Consider the following 20,499-nt stretch of genomic DNA (forward strand, 5'->3'; position numbering starts at 1 on the left):
AAGCCCTGCCACAGGCCAGACGCAGAGGCTCACGCCTGTAATCCCAGCATTTTGGGAGGCCAAGGCGGGTAGATCACGAGGTCAAGAGATCGAGACCATCCTGGCCAACATGATGAAACCCCATCTCTACTAAAGATACAAAAATTAGCCGGGCGTGGTGACACGCGCCTGTAGTCCCAGGTACTCAGGAGGCTGAGGCAGGAGAATCACTTGAACCCGGGAGGCAGAGGTTGCAGTGAGCCGAGATTGCGCCACTGCACTCCAGTCCGGTGACAGAGTGAGACTCCATTTCAAAGAAAAAAAAAAAAGAAAAGAAAAGCCCTGCCACGCATGGCTAATAAGCTCAGTTAAATCACTTCTTCTCCGTGCTCGTGTTGGTTTTGGCGTGGGATGTTCCAACAGCATATTGATTGAAGAGGTGAAAGATTCCCCCAGTCCTCAGAGATCTGATTACCTCTGGATTAAAAGCTACCACAGAGTCGAAATTCAGCCCATCTGTATCTAATATTAACACCCCGCTAAGTGGCTTCTGGTTAGATACTGAGTTCGGTACAAGTAAAAGCTACTGGCACAAACAAAAAAACACCTCACCATACAGATCAAATGCTGCTTTCTATTTTAGAACACTTTAGAGAGGAAAATATAATTTAATAATCCAACTGACTGAACACATTTAAAGAGGGAAGATTTACTTAATTTCTCTCTCTTACCCCTCTCTCCACCACAGCCTTCAGCTCACTCCCAGACCTTAATGTTGAAATTGGTTCACATATCCAATTACATGACACTTAGACTAAGCATGAGGCCCTAGGCTGCCTTGAAGTAGAAGAATGCGTCATTTCAGCAACTTAGTTTTCCTTTTCTCTGGGTACCTCTAGTACTATTATATTTTTTAGTCATGTGTTCTCCTCACGTTATAGGCGCCTGTGCTTGTTACCTGAATTTTCGTTGTATCCTGGACTCTAGTTTTGAGTAGTTCTCTATTGTTTATCATGTTACAGTTTTTCCAGGGTGAGGAATCTTTTGGTGGTTCATCTCATGAGTTTGTTCTTAGTTTCTTTTTTCTTTTTTGAGACAGGGTCTTACTCTGTCGCCCAGGCTGTAGTGCAGTGGTGGGATCATGACTCCCTGCAGCCTCAGCCTGCTAGGCTCAAGCCATCCTTCCCACCTCAGCCTCCCAAGTAGCTGGGACTATAAGGCACGTGCCACCATGCCCAGCTAATTTAAAAAAAAAATTTTGTGGAGACAGGGTCTCACTATGTTGCTAGGGCTGGTCTCAAACTCCTGGGCTCATGCATTCCTCCCACCTCAGCCTCCCAAGAGTGCTAAGATATAGGCATGAGCCACCACGCCCGACCTTCGTCTCATCACTTAGTTTTAAGCACTTCCTTAATTCTCCTGATCATTATTCCAGTTGCCACTCATGATCCCTTCCTGTATGTGAAGCGAACAGCCTTCCAATTGGTGGATATATCTCTTTATATTGAATAATTTCCCTCTGCCTCCTGTTGGCAATCATTTAGGACGATATTAGAGTTGTCTGCTGAGAGTTACAACATTGCTATCCTATTTAAAAGAAATAGATCTGACTTTGCTGATTAACTGTTAAAAGCATTATGTTCTTCATTCAGCTCCACATATTCCCGCTGTAGGATATTTCATAATTTTCTTTATATTTGTTCATATAGGAGATGGTTATAATGTTTTCCCCCTAGTGTGCAAAGTATTGACAACTTTAAATGGAAGCCGCTCACATGTTTGTTGCAAGGCAAGGTGTGGGGAGGGCTTCCTTCCTGGAACAGTGAGAGGGGGCTCCTGTTTGACCCCTAAACCAGTGTCCAGTATGAATTACAGTACAGAGCTAAAGTGCTATTCACTTTGGTGAATATTTGACTTTCATTTGGGTGATCCTCAAAAAAGGAGCTTAGACCCATTATCCTTTTTCCCATCCTGTTTCTTGTCATAGAGATTTCCCCACTAAGTAGAGCTGTCTTGATCTGTTTCTTAGACCCATTCTTTTTACCCAGTTGTCCGGTACAAATTACATAATCAATGGCAGTCCTCAGACTGGAAGTCTCCTCTATTCTCACTCCTATTTTTAACCTTTTGATTATAAAAAAAAAGAAGACCAAGAAAACAGGGAATGGCCGGTTGTGGTGGCTCTCATCTGTAATCCCAGCACTTCAGGAAGCCGCGGCGGGTGGATCACTTGAAGTCAGGAGTTTGAGAACAGTCTGGCCAGCAGACGAAATCCCATCTCTACCAAAATTAGAAAAATTAGCTGAGTGTGATGGTGTGTGCCTGTAATCCCAGCTACTAGGGAGGCTGAGGTAGGAGAATCGCTTTAACCCAGGAGGCAGAGGTTGTAGTGAGCTGAGATCGCACCACTGCACTCCAGCCTAGACAACAGAATGAGACTCCATCTCCAAAAAAAAAAAAAAAGAAGGAATGGAGCATGGAGCAAATCAATACCTGAGGTGTCTCCATGTCTCCATTGACTCGGCTTCAGGTGACTGGCAGCAGGCTCTCACCATGTTGCCTCTCCTGCCATCTTCCAGTTAAGCAAAGGTGTTTCCTGGTACCCCACAGGGGTGCTAATTTTTTAACAGAAAAAAAACTGGGGCCAGGCTCAGTAGTGCACACCTGTAATGTCAACACTGTGAGAGGCAGAGGTGGGAGGATCGCATGAGGCCAGGAGTTTGAGACCAGCCTGGGCAACATAGTAAGACCCCATCTCTACAAAAAAAAATTTAAAAATTAAAAAAATTAGCCAAGTGTGGTAGCACTTACATGTAGTGCCAGCTCTTCTGGTAAATGAGGTAGGGAATTGCCTGAAGCTACAATGAGCTATGATCACACCACTGCATTCCAGCCTAGGGGACAGAGCAAGACCCTGTCTCTTTAAAAAAAAAAAAAAAAAGAATCTCAGAATGTAATAGAATGGTGGCATTTCAGAAAGGAAATTCCGATATTTAGATGAGTCCTATTCATTCTTTCCTATGACATAGCCCTTGATTTTTTAAGAAATTTTCTACTACAATGCAGATAAATACACCTGTGTTAAGGCTCATGTAACTTAAATGATTCTTGTGTAAAAATAGTTTGATTTCAGCAGGGCTTCTTGACCCTTAATCTGAAAGTTAGAAGTTGCTGAAAGAAGAGAATTTAAAATAAGAGAATGAAATGACTTTGGAGAGTCTTCAGGGGTGCCCTGTGCCGTTCCCTATCGGAGGATGTTATGGTACTTGAGAGGGCGATGGCAATTAGCTGTTTTGCCTATGTGAGGTAATCCATTTCCTGGTCCTATAAACTAAACAAAAAGCCATGTGTTCATCATGACATGGCCTCAAAAGGCTCAATGACTCCCTAGGACTGTTTTACTGTTTGTCTGTTTTTTTTTTTTTTTTTCAACCACTGCTTTCCCCTCAGCATTAAGACAGCTATCTATATTATGGGATGATTTTTCTCCCAGAGCTGAAATTATTACAGCTATATACAATGACGTGTGTTCCCATTGCCCTTTGTAGAAATATCTGCAAAGGTATTTCTTTCCTTTAGCAAAATAGGTATTCATTGTGGACATTGACGTAATTGATTAGGGAAGAATTTTACATGAGGCGGTCTGGAAACAGGAGTGACCAGGACCTGTAACCATAGAGTTTTGAGTACCTAAGATCCTCAAGCCACATAGACTACCTGGGCCTCACTCTGCTTTCCTCTCTGAAGGATGAAGCAGAGCCCGAGGTTAATTAGCAGATTGGCTTTGAGCTCTGGAAGTCCAGAGAAGTATAAGATCGTCTTCTGATCCGATACTGCTAGAGTGTGAAATGAGGTACAGTTTCTGTAATGTGTTACTCATATTACAGATTCGTAATGTGAGTTGCTCCTGCTCCTGTTTATACAATTGTATTAAATGAAACCAGTGTCCATGTAGTCATACATATGGATGAACACACACCCTCCAACAGTACAGTTGTAACATATTCTAGGACATAGATTGGATGAAAAATGTCTGGGGACTCTGAGGTAAGCTAATGTTTCTGTTTTCTGCTTTGGAGGAGAGTATGGAAAAGAAAAAAATGATGGCGTTTACCAGGAAGCAAGATTAAACACAATAATTTGCTTTCCTTTTGAGTTGATTGGTAGGTAATATGAAGATAGACATACCTAGTAATCTCTCTTTTTACAAGCAGTGACTTCCAGAGTGATCTAAAAATATACCTTTTCTGCTTTGTAAAACAAGAAAAAACAATCACTCCAAACTATAACGACAAACATGAAACATACCTAGTTCACAGCAGGCACTTCCTGTTGTTTGCTAAACATTCAGGAGGTGTGAGCCCTGCCATTCTGCCTTTGTGTGTTTCACAGGGTTTTTACTTTCTTCTGTGGAAGAAGATGGTATTCGAAGGCTGTACGTGAATAGTGTGAAGGAAACCGGTTTAGCTTCCAAGAAAGGTAAGTCAATGAAGGGCTGGTCTGTCCATCTTAAATGCCCTTTGGGGCTTCTCTAGTTTTTGAATGAGAAAGATTTGCCCAAAGGATTCATTTGTGAAAAGTATTTGAACATTTTCTCATTGAAAACCCTTGCAGGGAATGTGCATTTTATTCCATTAATTTAAGTGTACCAGAAAGGTCATATTCTTGAATTTTTTTTATTTTTTTTTTACATTTTTAGAGAGAAGGTCTTGCTCTGTCACCCGGGCTGGAGTCCAGTAGCGCAATCATAGGTCACTGCAGCCTTGAAATCCTGGGCTCAAGCTGTCCTCTCACCTCAGCCTCCCGAGTTGCTGAGAGAGTACAGGTGCATGCCACCACACCTGACTGATTTATGTACTTGCTTATTTTTCAGAGTCAGGGGTCTTGCTCTGTTGCCCAGGCTGTTCTTGAGCTTCTGGCCTCAAGCAATCCTCCTGTCTCAGCCTCTCAAATCACACATTTTTAGATTTTAAATCTGATTGAGCCCATTTCCGTGGGGCTGGTGGGAAATCCCATTCTAATCATGTGCTCGTCCTTCTCCATCTTCTAGGATGGTGTGGGGTTCCTGGGGGGGTTCTTCCTGGAGCAGAGCATGGGGGAAGAGCCCTCTGTATTTTGGTCCACACTGGTCAAAGCTGGCATTGGCCATTACCTGAGCCTGCAGAGCTCTTTCAAACCAGATGTTCTGTTGCTTCCATTCATAGAAGAATCTGCAGAAGTTGAGAACCTAGGGATTTGAGATCCAGCCTCCCTCCCCTTCCTTAGAGAGCACTTCCCTGCTACATCCTGCCTGTTTCATTTCAGCCCTTCAATGGCCCATAATGCATTTGGGCTACTTGGCAACCCCCAACTCTCCATCCTTTTTCTACTCCTGGAAAGTCTTTGCCACCTAGATGATGTGCTCACAGTGCTAATTTCTTAGAGCTACTGTAATAAACTACTACACACTGGGTGGCTTAAAATAACAGAAATTGATCCTCTCACAGTTTAGGAGGCCAGAAGTCTGAAATTAAGGTATTGGCAAGATTGATTCCCCTGGAGCCTCTGAGGGAAGAATGGCTTCGTGCCTCCTTCTGGTTTCTGGCGTGAAAGCAGCGCTTGGCATTCTGTGGCTTATGGCTGTATCACTTCAATCTCTGCCTGAAGTCACATGGCTTCTGCCCTGTCTCTGTGTCATTATACATGGCCTTTTTATAATAACACCAGTCATTGGATTTAGGACCTACTCTAAATCATTATGAATTGATTGTAACTTTCATGTATAATATTATATAATTATAATACCATAATTATATAATTATAATGATACTATAATTATTGTATAATTATCTTGACATATATGATATATATCAAAAATATAATGATATGACATTAACTTATAATATATTAATATATAATTATAATACCATAATTATATAATTATAATGATACTATAATTATTGTATAATTATCTTGACATATATGATATATATCAAAAATATAATGATATGACATTAACTTATAATATATTAATATATAAAATATTACATAATTAATATAATTATACTGATATATAATTATATGACAATTATATATAAGTATAATTGTTATATAATTATTGTAATTATTATATAATTACAATGATTATATTATTATAATTTCATCTGTAATATATATCCCTATTTCCAAAGAAGGTTGCATTCTGACATTCTAGGTGGACATGAATGTGGGGGGACACTCTGTTGGACCTACTATCCTCACTGTAAATAAATGGGACAGGTAGGTAGGGCTGGAAATCCACCTTTGTTTCTTCTTGCTATGGGATTTGTAGTTTCATCCAAGCAGTGGCAAAATAATACGTGTTGAGTCTCAGAGATCAACACATCCAGGTCAACTGTGCTTAGACGTACTTACCTTGCATCTGTTGTGTTAACTACTGTTGAATGGAGCAGAAAAGGGAAATTGAGTGTTGGTCTTCGCCACCGCTTTTTTTGTCCTAGTTCAGCTGAGTTCTGGGTAGTTCATGGCTAGCTTTGCAAAGCTACCTGTGCAGGTTATATTGACCTGTCCTGTCAATACTGGAGAAGCACAACCGCAGACTTGGCTCTGCATGGAAAGGCAAAGGTGTGACGAGTGGGAAAGAAAGTCAGAATAATGTATCTGCTGCTGACTGTCATAGAGGAGCATTTTCCTTCTTTTTTCCTTCCATATTTTCTAGGCCATAGGCAGCCTGGGGCCAGAGTTTGACACAGTCACTGAGCTGTATCTCAGCAAAGAGCAGAGATGACGGGATTTCTTCCCCTTCAAGCCCAAAGACTGATTTTTATCTCTTTCAGCACATGAGTGTGCCGGTTTGCGTGGCACGGGGGTGGGGAATCTGCCGCCCTGGTTTCAGTCACATCCTGTTTTAGTTCTCTGAATCTGAGAACTCTGGTGTTAAATGAAGATGAACGGTCATCAGTACCAACCCCCTTGCTCTGTTCTCAACAGATGCAGGAGTGATGTCCGTGCTGTCCTTCTGGTCCACAAACACGATCCCAACACCCGGCGTGTCTAGAAAGATATTGCGGGTATTTTATGTTAAATTTAGCTGTGAATTGGCCGGGCATGGTGGTTCACACCTGTAATCCCAGCACTTTGGGAGGCCGAGGCAGGTGGATCGCCTGAGGTGAGGAGTTCCAGACCAGCATAGCTAACATGGTGAAACCCTGTCTCTACTAAAAATACAAAAATGAGCTGGGCATGGTGGTGCGCACCTATAATCCTAGCTACACGGGAGGCTGAGGCAGGAGAATCACTCAAACCGGGGAGGCGGAGGTTATAGTGAGCTGAGATCGTGCCATTGAACTCCAGCCTGGGCAACAAGAGCAAAACTCTGTCTCAAAAACAAAACAGAACAAAAATTAGCCAGGCATGGTGGCCCATGCCTGTAGTCCCACCTACTCAGAAGGATGAGACACGAGAACCCAGGAGACAGAGGTTGCAGTGAGCCAAGATCGTGCCACTGCACTCCAGCGTGGGCAACAGAGCAAGACTTCGTTTCAGAAAAATAAATAAATAAATAAAAATTTTAAAAAATTGTGGATCACCTGCGGTCAGCAGACCAGCCTGGCCAACATGGTGAAACCCTGTCCCTACTGAAAATACAAAAAATAGCCGGGCGTGGTGGTGTGTGCCTGTAATCCCAGCTACTCTGGACGCTGAGGCAAGAGAATCGCTTGAACCCGGGAGGCAGAGGTTACAGTGAGCCAAGATCGCACCACTGCACTCCAGCCTGGGCAACAGAGTGAGACTCTGTCTCAAAAAAAAAACAACAAACTGATTTCAGATATTTTAGAAACCTGAATAAGGATGTCCAGGGCATGTGACTCTGTGAAGCTGGGAAGTGAGAACTTCTTTGTAGGGTCATTTTCTGCAGAATCTGGGTGGGATGCCCGAGGACCTGGGAGGCTTCTCGTTCCTGCAATTTACCATTTGTCTTTGCCTGCCCTTCACTCACTCCGTTTTTCAAGTTGGTTTTTCCATATTGGTGTATAAAATTAGAAATTGGGCTCCTTTTCTCTTCCTAGCTGAAAGGATTATTTTATTTTCTTTCATGTTCTTCCCAACCTCTCCCTTTCTCAGGCTGCTGGAATGTTCTTCCAGTGCCGGTTTGAACTGCACCTCGGTGTCTCAACTTCCTGTTCTTCTAGGTTGGGCTTGCTTATGGTCATTCCCTTGGGTCGCAAACTTTGGCAGTTCCCCTAGCTGATCCTTTGGGGATCTACTGAAAAGAGATTCATCCCAAGGTTCTGATGTAGTTTGAAAACAAAACAAAAAAGGGCAAAAATGATTGCATTGGGTTCTTGAAACTGTCATCTCTTAAGTGTACTTGGAATGAGACATCCTTACTTCTGTCCTCATAGCCAGAGTGAACACCCTGCATTTTGGTTCCACGGAAATAATCAATAGATATTAGCTGGCTGTGACTTGAGTGTGCACTGAGGCATGAACATGCACAAAACACAGTGATGGCAGTCATCAGAGAGCACTGTCATTCCACCCTCGCCCCGCCCCAAAAGTGTAGGAAGATAGCCTGAATTAATTAACATTTGTGAGAAATTGGCAGATGCTCGGAACACTTAGATTAACGAAGGAGTAAGTTCGTTTGCTTGATGTATGAAGGACCGGCTAGGTATGTTGTAACCTGCAAATCTAGAACCTTCAGAATCTGAGGCCCATGTCCTCTCCTGAGGATCACTTCTGAGCACCGCAGCCTGTCTGCAGCAGCACCTGGGGCTGTGAGACCCACAGCAGGTGTGCCCTGTATAGCGGAGCTCCTAAGCTGTTGTGTTCTGATTATGTGTGTGAAATTAAAAATTTTCCATCTTGCGTTGGCAGGCCTGAAAGCAGGAGATGAGATTCTTGAGATCAATAATCGTGCTGCTGACGCCCTGAACTCTTCTATGCTCAAAGATTTCCTCTCACAGCCCTCGCTGGGCCTCCTGGTGAGGACCTACCCTGAGCTGGAGGAAGGAGTGGAGCTGCTGGAAAGCCCTCCCCACCGAGTGGACGGCCCTGCGGACCTCGGCGAGAGCCCCCTCGCCTTTCTCACCAGCAACCCAGGTATGACTGTGCAGGGTGGTGCTGGGGGTGAGTCTGAACTCTGTTCTGCCACGACCCGGGGAGTTTATCACGCGGCTTGTGTGTTTCAGTGAGTGCCTCTGTCTGGCAGGTGCTATAAAATGTGTGCACAAGATGTGCTGATGACTGGCCCTGCATTTCCTGTTGAAATTTCAAAGGCAAAGGGATCTTTATTTCTCATAGAACTGTTTTGCTACAAATCCACCTGTCACCCATGGGCAGCTTTATAGTGCTTCTGCTGTTTCTCATTTTGGAGAAAGGTGAATGTTTAGAGGCCTTTGGCTGTGGATAGAGATACGGAGGCACAGAAGTGTTGGGAATTGGGCCACGTGTGGTGGCGCGTACCTATAATCCCAACACTTGGGAGGCGGAAGTGGGAGGATAACTTGTGGTCAGGAGTTTGAGACCAGCCCGGGCAACATAACGAGACTCTATCTGTATGGAAAAAAAAAAAAAATGAGCTGGACATAGTGGAGAGCACCTGTAGTTCCAGCTCCTTGGGAGGCTGAGTCAAGAGGATTGCTTAAGCCCAGGAGTTTGAGGCTACAGTAAGCTGTGATTGCACCACTGCATTCCAGCCTGGGAGACAGATGCCTGTCTCTTTAAAAAGAAAAAAAAAAGAACAAGTGCTGGGAATCACATAAGATGCTGAGACTAAGTCCTACCTTCTCTGTCGTCATCTTCCAAACCACCCAGCCCTGCTTTCCTACTGTCTGAGAGAAGGACGTGAGTTGAGATGCTGAGAGGCCCAGAGTAGAAATGTGTGCAGAGCTCTTGTTTGCTCTGTCTTTTGGACTTCTTCAACCTGAAGGCTGAACCTGAGCCCATCAGTGACCCCCCTGCCCTGTGCTTCCTTCCTCTCCCCCTCCTTCTGGCAACCTGTGCTCATTCTACTAGAAGCAGTGTGAGTGCCACCTGCCTTTCGAAGTCTTCCTGTGACCCCACAGAGTTAGCTCTGTCCTCTGGACCCCCACGACCCTGCACGTTTGACTTCCATGTGGGCTCTCATTAGATCATGCGATTCTTACTTGCTTGTGTCTCTCTTTTTGCCTAAATGTGTTTCCTGAGACTGGATTTATATCCCTCATTTTTGTCTTCCTGGCTCTTTACGTGTGGTTCACTGCGTGGGTGGCCCCGTCTTGTTCAGCAAGAGAGTGAGTGGATGATGGAACAGATGAACAGCATAGATTGCTATCATTTATTTCTCTATGACTGGGTTCTAGGGTTTGGGTTGATTTAGTAAGTTGGGGTTTTGTCATTATTTTCTCTTCTCAAAGCTTGGGATAAAAAAAGAGGGTTCCGTTCAAAATCTGAAATGGAAGCCTCTTGGGGCCTTGGATATTCTTGCCCTGCTATTGTTTTTCAAATCGTTTTCTGAAGCTCGGCTTGCTGAGGAAGCAGGAGCCCTCATTCTTTTGTTCATTGACTCCTTGGAATACTTTGACAAGTTGAAACTTCAGAAAATTGATTGCCCTGAGTTACAGTTGACTTCCTTGACTCATTATGTTATTGTGGTCCCCACATCCCAGTCATGTTTTTGAAAAGGACCCCAGTGAGTTGTGTACCCTTAATAAAGGAGAATGAAGACCATAAAGGCTGTTGTTTCATGTGACCACAAGATGGCAGGCTCAACCCCATCAAACGGTTCACAGATACAGTTGTTTCTGGAATATGACTTTGAATGAGACATGTTATGTTAGATTAGATAATTTAAAGGATTTTATAAGCTTGCACCTACGTGCTATAAGCAACAGTGTGTACTCAACTTTCTTTGGATATTTTTCTTCTGTCTGAGCCCTTCTTCTGGGTTACAGATACGAAAAAAAAAAAAAAAAAAGACAGGTTGGTAAACTACAACCCATAGGCTAAAAGCAGCCCACCACCTGTTTTTGTAAATAAAGTTTTATTGGAACACAGTCATGCCATTTATTTACACCTTGTCTCTGGCTCCTTTCCCTCTGCAGTGGCAGAGTTGAGTAGTTGTGACAAGGACTTAAGAGTCTGCAGAGCCAAAAATATTGACTCTATGGCCCTTTACACATAAAATTTGCTGTCCCCTAATGTAAAGTATGACTGAGATTGCTCACAATTTGTTTTTTTAAGGATAGCCACTGTTAATATGTTGGTCTATTTCTTTCTTCTTTTTTTAAAAAAAATCTATGTATGCATATGTACATGTACGTGTGTTTGCTTAAAAATCTATTAAAATACATTTAACAGAGTTTAAAATGCATTGAATAAATCTTTACATGCATTTAAAAGATTTTTAAAATGCACTTTATATGTATCTGTTTCAGAAATATCTGAGTATTTCTGTGTATACAGTTGCTGTCTGGTCTTTTGTGTGGTGGAGTTTTAAACAACTAGACTTTACACCTGACTACATGTTACCTCCTTCAGACCACTCGCCTTTGGAGGCTGTGCACTAAATCCATGGACCCTGCCATTATTTTCAAACACATTAAAACTACAATTTTGGGATCATCTTTGGAAGGTTTATTTTTTTTGTTTCAATTAAATGGCCATAACTCGAAACTATTTTTTAAGTATTTATTTACTATGTGTCAGGCATGGAGCTGAAAGTATGATAATAAGTATGACTCAATTTTGTGCTCCAGTTTATGTTTTAGTGTAGTTTTTTTGTTTTTTCATTTATCTTTTTTTTTTTTTAAACGGAGTTTCACTCTTGTTCCCAAGGGTGGAGTGCAATGGCACCATCTTGGCTCACTGCAACCTCCGCCTCCTGGGTTCAAGCGATTCTCCTGCCTCAGCCTCTTGAGTAGCTGGGATTACAGGCACCTGCCACCTCACCTGGCTAATTTTTGTATTTTTAGTAGAGACGGGGTTTCACCATGTTGGTTAGGCTGGTCTCGAACTCCTGACCTCAGGTGATCTGCCCGCCTTGGCCTCCCGAAGTGCTGGGATTACAGGCATGAGGCACCGCACCTGGCCACATTGCTTTATCTCTTAAAATTTTGCAATTTTACAATCACCAAAAATCCTTCAGGATAGGCGTTAGGATTAGGGTTAGGGTAATCCCAGCCCTTTGGGAGGTCAGGGTGGGCGGATCACCTGAGGTCGGGAGTTCGAGACCAGCCTGACCAACATGGAGAAACTCTGTCTCTACTAAAAATACAAAATTAGCCAGGCGTGGTGGCGCATGCCTATAATCTCAGCTACTAGGGAGGCTGAGGCAGTAGAATTGCTTGAACCCAGGAGGCAGAGGTTGCAGTGAGCCGAGATTGTGCCATTGCACTCCAGCCTGGGCAACAAGAGCGAAACTCTGTCTAAAAAAATAAAAAAATTTCTTCAGAACAGAGTCTGCTTTGTCAAGTTAGGTAATCAGACTGACTCAAGAATAAAGCATGAAAGTAAAGCCACTGTTACTATTTAGTTTTTTATTTTATTTATTTATTATTTATTTTTGGTAAGATTTCTAAACTGGCTTCAAAATTAGTAAATTTCGGAAGAATTTCTGAATACTCTGGTCAAGTAGCAGCCCAATTGGATGTGCTGGCGGGCAGAAGGCACTTCAGTTCCCCACCTGGGTCTCTGCCTATCTACCTTCTAATTGCTTCTGCTTCCTAGTCCCCACTTAACAATGGAAGATAAAAGTGGAGGCAAGTAAACAGGATAAAATAACTGAAAGATTGCTCTGTGATGGGGCAGAGATAAGCAGTATCAACAGACAGCTGCAGTTAAAATAGAAAACAACCAAGACAATTTTGTACAATGGGCAGGCTGGACTACAGCCTTAGTCTAAATTTAGAAGTAACTAAAAATGGGAAACATCCTGAGTGGCAGGTTTGAGGTTTGATGGGAGTAAGTTAAGGCGGATGATTGGTGTCCTTGACAGAGAGCCTTGCTGAGTCTCAGGGACCCTGGGGTCCACGTGAGTGCTGGCTGCTGCCTGGCTGCTGGAGGCTGGTCCTGCAGAGCTCCACGGTCTCACAAACTCAAGTGTGCAGACCTGGCCATGTCCTCCCCTAAGAAGCCCGAGTGAGTATGGGATTAGCTTTCCAGGTTGTATTGTTTCTGAACTGCTTTCTCGTAGAGAGGTTTGTTTCTTTTATGTGGAAGCATCACAGCCTAGTGGCTAAGAGTAGGGCCTGGAACCAAGTTCTTTGGAACTTAGTCCATTTCTTTGGAACTCAGTCATTGGCCGGGGGGACGGAGTCTCACTCTGTCACCCAGCCTGGAGTGCAGTGGCAGGATCTCGGCTCACTGCAACCTCTGCCTCCTGGGTTCAACTGATTCTCCTGCCTCAGCCTCCCAAATAGGCAGGATTATAGGCACCCACCACCACGCCCAGGTACATTTTGTATTTTTAGTAGAGACCGGGTTTCACCATGTTGGCCAGGCTGGTCTCGAACTCCTGGCCTCAGGTGATCCACCTGCCTCGCCCTCCGAAAGTACTGGGATTATAGGCATGAGCCACCGTACCTGGCCAGAACTCAGGCCATTTCTGTGTTCATCAGCTTCATAACCTTAACCTGGTCATGCTTAATCCCTCTGTGCCTCAGTGTCCTCACCTATAAAATGGGGATAATGCCACACTGTCATCTCACTGGGCTATTGTGAGGACTAAATGATGCATAAAAGTAAAGCGTTTAGAATATTACCCAGTAAGCGCTCAATAAATGTTCTGTATATGAAGCCATTCTCTTATGGGGCACATGGGTATTCCCTGGCCTATGACCAGATACTGCTCTTTTTCAGTCTTCTCCCTGCCTTCTATGCCGCCTCAGTCTGCAACAGGTGAATTACCTGATAACTAAGTTTATGAATGACACCTTTTTATGTTTTCCTTTCTCAAGTAGAAAGAAATGAATTCTGAGGTTCCTGGGTCCTTTTTCAGAGCTCATGGAGTCATCTAGTCTGGGATGGGGTCTGCGTCTGCATTTGTTCTGGTGGTTGCTTCCAGTGTCCAGCCCTGCTTGGGAGCCACTGCCTTAGGTCACCAGCTCTTCCTGGTTATTGCTCCCCGCCCTTTTTCTTGTCTTGGTGGAATCATAAGATAATTGGAATTTTACAGTGACATGCAAACCTTCTGTAGTTTCTTGATCACATTTTGTGATCTGCTTCATTGAAATTTTTTTGTAATGAAAATTTGTTAGGTGGTCCTGTAGTACATTCTCCATTCTCCTGTTCCTTGGTTTACGAGGGAAGCCTGCTGCATGGGTTGCCACGTTGGCTTAGAAAGCCAGGATCTGCATAAGGAGAGTCTATCCTGAGTGTTCTCTGTAAGACTCAGTTTCCTATCCTTGGCTGTTTGCCATTCCTGAGTTCTGGTTGCAATCTTACTGGAGCTACTTTCATCTGTTTTGGTTTTTTTTAAAGCATTTGTTTTCGTACGTATTGGTAGGAAAAAAAGGGAAGGATGTCTAGGACAAAAAGATAGTTCCTTCAGTGGCTGTTTTTATAAAGAGATCTTAGCAGTGAAGGGGAAGCTAGAATAGGAAGTTGCAGAACTGTATTTGTGTGAGGTTTCAAAAAAGTCTCTCTTATGTTCTTGTGTGATTTATTTTGAATACTGATCTTATCTAGCAGTATTAACAATCTGGGCTAGGTAATGCTTTGCTGTGGGGAGCTGTCCTGTGTGTTGATGTTAGGCAGTACCCCCGCAAGCCACTACAAGACAATAGTATGCCACCTCCCCAAGTTGTGCCCATCAAACATATCTTCAGACATTGCCAAAAGGCCACTGGGCAGCAAAATCTCCCCTAGTTGAGAACTACCGGCCTAATTTATTAAAAGGTATAGCTCTATCACCCTGTTAGGGAAATGTTGCAGGGAACATCAGTATAGGAAAGTAAAGCAAATCTAGATGTAAAATAGTTTTTAAAAAAAGTTTTATAGGCCGGGCGCAGTGGCTGACACCTGTAATCCCAGCACTTTGGGAGGCCGAGGCAGGTGGATCACTTAAGGTCAGGAGTTCCAGACCAGCCTGACCAATATGGTGGAACCCCATCTCTACTAAAAATACAAACATTAGCTGGGTGTGGTGGCACACGCCTGTAATCCCAGCTACTTGGGAAGCTGAGGCAGGAGACTCGCTTGAACCTGGGAGGTGGAGGTTGCTGTGAGCCGAGATTGCACCACTGCACTCTAGCCTGGGCGATGGAGGGAGACTCCGTCTCAAAAAAAAAAAAAAAAAGTTTTATAAAGCATTTGAGAGAATTCCAACACAAATACCCTTTTATGGCCTTGTTTTTCCTTCTTACATCAAGGAGAAAGCAAAGAAAAAATAAATGCAATTATGTAAAAGTAATTATGCAAAACCTCAGCTTTTATGCAAATTGTAAGAATCATAGTTCAAGTGACACCATTAGTGTCTTTCCAAAGTTTCAAACGCCTGTTTCTCTCTCTCTTTGGGTTCACGTTCACTTTAGTTTTGTGGTACATGCAGCTCTGCTGTGATTGTCCCTAGAATTCCACTTGACCAGTTGGGGCGAAGCAGGTACCTTTGGTTTACCTCAATGAGTAGCCCACAGGATTACATTAAAAGTGCCAGAGGCCAGGTGTTGGTTGTGGCTCACATCTGTAATCCCACCACTTTGGGAGGCTGAGGCGGGAGGATGACTTGAGCTCAGGAGTTTGAGACCAGCTTGGGCAACATAGTGAGACTTTGTCTCTACTAAAAACTTACAAATCAGCCGGGCATGGTGGTGTGCACCTGTAGTCCCAGCTCATCAAGCAGCTGAGGCAGGAAGATCACGTGAGCACCAAAGGTTGAGGCTGCAGAGATCCTTGATCACACCACTGCACTCCAGCCTGTGAGACAAGGCAAGACCCTATCTCTAAAAAAGACAGTAACAGGCTGGGCACAGTGGCTCACGCCTGTAATCCCAGCACTTTGGGAGGCTGAGGGTGAGTCACCTGAGGTCAGGAGTTCAAGACCAGCCTGGCCAACACAGCGAAACCCTGTCTCTACTAAAAGCACAAAAAATTAGCCAGGAGTGGTGGCAGGTGCCTGTAATCTCAGCTACTCAGGAGGCTGAGGTAGGAGAATTGCTTGAACCGGGGAGGCGGAAGTTGCAGTGAGCTGGGATCGCACCATTGCACTCCAGCCCGGGAGACAACAGCGAAACTCTGTCTCAAAAAAAAGAAAAAAAAGAGGTAACAATTTTAAAAATAATAAAAGTTCCAGCGTTCTAAAAGCTGCTTCTTGTTCAAAAAATGGTTATTCCTGCTACTGTGTTGGAGAAAGCCCAGTGCTTGTGGCTAACAGCAGGCCCATGGCATGTTAAAGGCAATTAGGGCCGGCGCAGGAGTTGGAGAGTCAGACCCTTTGATAAACCTCAGGCGCGTCTGTCTGATGCCAAGTGGAAGCTTGTGCTCTGCAGTCCAGACCAATGTCCCTCCTGCAGGAAGTAGATTAAACAGCCTTTGTTGAACAGGAAAGGCCTCTGTGATAGCCGTGAAAGTCGAAGGCACCTTGCTTCAGAGCGAGGAATTGCCAAGTGCTGAGCACGGACAGCCGCTTGGTCTGCGTGGGCGGGACGTGCCTCTGTGCAGTACCCGTGAAGTGTGAGGTTCTATTTTGGTCTGATGTTCCATGGAGATGGCCTGGAGCTCGATTCTGAAAACCAAAGACAGTCAGGCGGCAGGGAGGGGCAGCAAAGGAAGAGGAACTGCACAGATTTCTCTTCCCACAAACAAATATGGTCCAGGGCTTCAGGTTCTCTGAAGTCTCACAGATACCCGGGCAGCACATGGTCCTCTGTTTGTTTGTCGATAACATTTGGAGCCTTGCGCGCCTGGTAAACTGTGGGCCTGCTGTGCTTCTTGTCACACAGCACATGGCCTGATTGGGTGGGCCCTGCTGGGGCCGGGGGCGGGGTAACTTCCACTGAGATTTGACTGATGACACCGTCAAATCCTGCATGGGAGAAAAACATGTTTCGGAGACTGAGATGCTCTATTTTGATATTTTTAAAGATTGTTAATGTACTTTATATTTGACTTTCACAACAAGCTAACAGGATTAGTAAGTTTTTACGGATTTTTGAATTTCTCTCTATAGGAAACAAAGACTGAGATTTTGTGACATTTGATTAAAAAGAAGTTATTTTTTGTCTACCAAGTTCAAGTTGTAACATTCCTTTCCTTTCTCTCTCTCTCTTTCTTTCTTTCTTTTCTTTCTTTCTCTCTCTCTCTCTTTCTCTCTCTCTCTCTCTCTCTTTCTCTCTCTCTATTTTGGTTTGTTTTTTAGCTTTGTTGGAGGGTTGAGCGTTTATGCTGATCTTATCATGGGTGTTTATATGGAATTCTTAAAATCTTATAACAGTAAAATGACTGAAACGCAAAATAAAATTACATCCTAATGGTTGAGTTCCAGCTAAATATCTTTATAGACAGCGTCTAAGCTTTCTTTTGTCCCCACCCCCGGTCGTTCTTTTTCCATCAGGGATTTAAACTCAGGCATTTAAAAGACCTTTTAAAAATGTAGTGTTATAATTGTTTCTCTTTGTCAGTGTTTGAATTGGAGGATCTGCTTAAAACACATTGTTAAGACATCTCAGGAGGCCAGAATATTTTTTCTTCCTCCTTTAAGCTTAAGTCTCACATGGACTTGAACGAAGCCAAAGTAGATGTGTCTTATCTGGGTAAATGAAAGGTAAATCTCAACGTAAACTTACACTAATATGTTTGTACTTTCCCAAATCTCCTCATTGTCTGTCCTGCTAATGGTGTGTGGGAGGTACTGATTGCAAACATTTTCATAGTAACAAAAATATTATTAATGGAAATAACTTAGAAGGCAAAGCATTGATTTTACCTGTTCACAACAATGAATTTTATTTACAGCATTACTGCAGTTTTTTTTTTTTCTTTCAAATAGAATTGGGGTTTCACTCTGTCACCCAGGCTGGAGTGCAGTGTCACAATCATGGTTCACTGCAGCCTTGAACTCCTGGACTCAAGCGATCCTACTGCTCTAGCCTTTCAGGAGTTTGGGATTACAGTTGGGAGCCACTGCGCCCGGCTCCATGGAGGCTTTTGACTTGGCCTATGGACCCTGTCTGAGAGGGTCCGCAGTCCTGCTCTGGGCTTCTGCATTCCCTGAGGCTTTGTCTCTCTAGATTGAGCCCTCTTCCCTTTCCCCTGGGCCCCTGCTGCATGCCTGGCCATGTGCTTGGTACCGGAATATGGACGGGCATTCTGCTTGCTCTGGCTGCTTCTTTGGCCACCACCAAGCCTTATCTTCAGCCTTCTCTCTCTGACTGGTAGCAGAGCTGTTGTGCATTGTTTCCTGGTAAGTAGGTGGGGACAGGAATGTCCAGAACAAAGAAGATAATTCCTTCAATTTCTATCATTAGGGGAAAGCCTCTTGCCTACTACTGTTGTGAGCAGTGCAGGGGAAGCTAGAATAGGAAGTGGCTACGTTCTGTTTGTATGGGATTTAAAAAAAAAACAAAAAAACTTGACAATGGTGTTGTCTACACTTCTTAAGCTGGGAGTGTTTAGAGAAGGCCCTAAAGTATGGGAGTAAGAACAATGCCCTTTCCCACTTGAATTCCCTCTTCCTGCCATGCTGGTGTCTCTCCTTAGCTTCCTTGAAGTGTACCACTGTCAACTCCTGCCTTTCTGGCTTTCTTGTATCATGAAATTCCCCCTAATCACTTACTGGTTATCTCCTACCACGCAACAAACTTGCTCACTGTTCTGTGGCTCAACAGTTTGGTCTGGGCTCAGCTGGTTGGTTGTTCTGACCTTCCATGGAGTCATTCATGTGGCTCTGTGATCCAGTGGCTTGACTGGGGCTGGAGGGTTTAAGATGGCCTAAGTCACTCCCACGTATGGTGACTAGACACCTGGGCCTCCTCTCCTTGGGGTCTCTCATTGGAGGCTAGCTTGAGATTTCTTTGTATGGTGGGCTCAGAGTTCCCAGCAGGGCAAGATCAGAGACTGCAAAGTCACTTGAGGCCTTGGCTCACAATTAACATATTATCTCTTAAGTTGCATTCTGTTGGTCAAAACAAATCACAACACCAGCCCAAATTCATGGAATGGCAAAATAGACACAAAAGTCTGTGCTTAAAGAGATGAAATAAATAATCACTGTCATCTTTGCAAATGATCTGCTATAAACTGCATTGCCTATTTTAATTCATTTTATTCAGTTAAGGGTAGAAAACATGACATACGGGGATAAAAAATATATATGCTTTAGAATCAGATACACCTCCAGTTATTGATTTGTAGGAGTTCTTTTATATTTTAGATGTTAATATTTTGCTAGTTATATGTACTGAAGATAACTTTTTCAGTCTGTAACATGTCTTCTTGTATTTATGGTGCCTTTTTACAAACAAAAGTGTTTAATTTCAGCAAAATCTGAATTTTCAGTCTTACATGGTTTGTACTCCTTATATCTTGTTTAAGAAATCTCTCTCTCCCCTGAAGTAATAAACACTGTCTTCTATATTCTAAAAGATTTACAGTTTGGGCTATTCACATGCTGATTTATATCTCTGGTACTGATTTTTGTGAATGGTGTGAGTTAGGATCCAATGTTGTGTTTCTTCATGTGGCTACTGTCCTAGCATCATTTATCAAATATTCTATTCCTTTCTCACTGGTCTGCAATGGCACAACTGCTGTGTTTCACATTTCCATATCTAGATGGCCCCCACCTTTTTTTTTTTTTGAGATGGCGTTTCACTATGCCACCCAGGCTGGAGTGTAGTGGCACAATCTCAGTTCACTGTAACCTCCGCGTCCTGGGTTCAAGTGATTCTCCTGCCTCAGCCTCCTGAGTGGCTGGGATTATAGGTGTGTGCCACTATGCCTGGCTAATTTTTGTATTTTTATTAGAGATGGGGTTTCAGCATGTTAATCAGGCTGGTCTCGAACTCCTGACCTCACGATCTGCCTGCCTCAATCTCCCAAAGTGCTAGGATTACAGGTGTGAGCCACCACGCCTGGCCAGATGGTCTCCAATGTATGATGATTTGACTTAATGATTTTTTGACTTTGTGATGGGCTTATTGGGGCATAACCCCATCATAAGTTGAGGAACATCTGCATGGGATAGAGGCACTGTTTCTGAGCTCTCTGTTCTGTTAGCCTGTTCTGCACTGCTTTAGATTACTGTAATTTTATAATATGTTTTGAGATCTGGTAGGTAAAATCCCCTAATCTTGTTTTTCTTTTTTAAAACTGTCTTTAGTGTTACTGGCCTTTTTTTCTTTCATAAAATATTTAGTTCCAAGAAAAATGTTGCCATTGTGGTCTGCATCCATACAGATTCTTTAGTATTGCTTAAAACTTACAGTGTGGCCTGATGTGTGGCCAGTTTGCATAAATTGCTAATTCTTATGGAAAATGTGTATTCACCAATTTCTTGGGTATGGGTTTGAAATGCATTCATGACTCAAGCTGTATAATTACTGATGTTTACGTCTTCAGTAT

At 43.4% G+C, this 20,499-nt stretch overlaps 1 protein-coding gene across 2 annotated transcripts in view; it reads left to right on the forward strand.

The window, feature by feature from the left end:
• The window catches only part of TIAM1 (T-cell lymphoma invasion and metastasis 1), a 357,887-nt gene that overhangs the window by 283,643 nt on the left and 53,745 nt on the right, over positions 1-20,499 (forward strand). For both annotated transcript variants that reach the window (XM_011954980.1, XM_011954981.1), the window contains exons 14-15: positions 4,372-4,458; positions 8,839-9,063. In XM_011954980.1, the coding sequence (XP_011810370.1) occupies positions 4,372-4,458; positions 8,839-9,063 (312 nt within the window). The remainder of the gene's footprint in view (positions 1-4,371; positions 4,459-8,838; positions 9,064-20,499) is intronic.

Source organism: Colobus angolensis, unplaced genomic scaffold (genome assembly GCF_000951035.1).
Source record: "Colobus angolensis palliatus isolate OR3802 unplaced genomic scaffold, Cang.pa_1.0 Scaffold390, whole genome shotgun sequence".
NCBI classification, from domain to species: Eukaryota; Metazoa; Chordata; class Mammalia; order Primates; family Cercopithecidae; genus Colobus; species Colobus angolensis.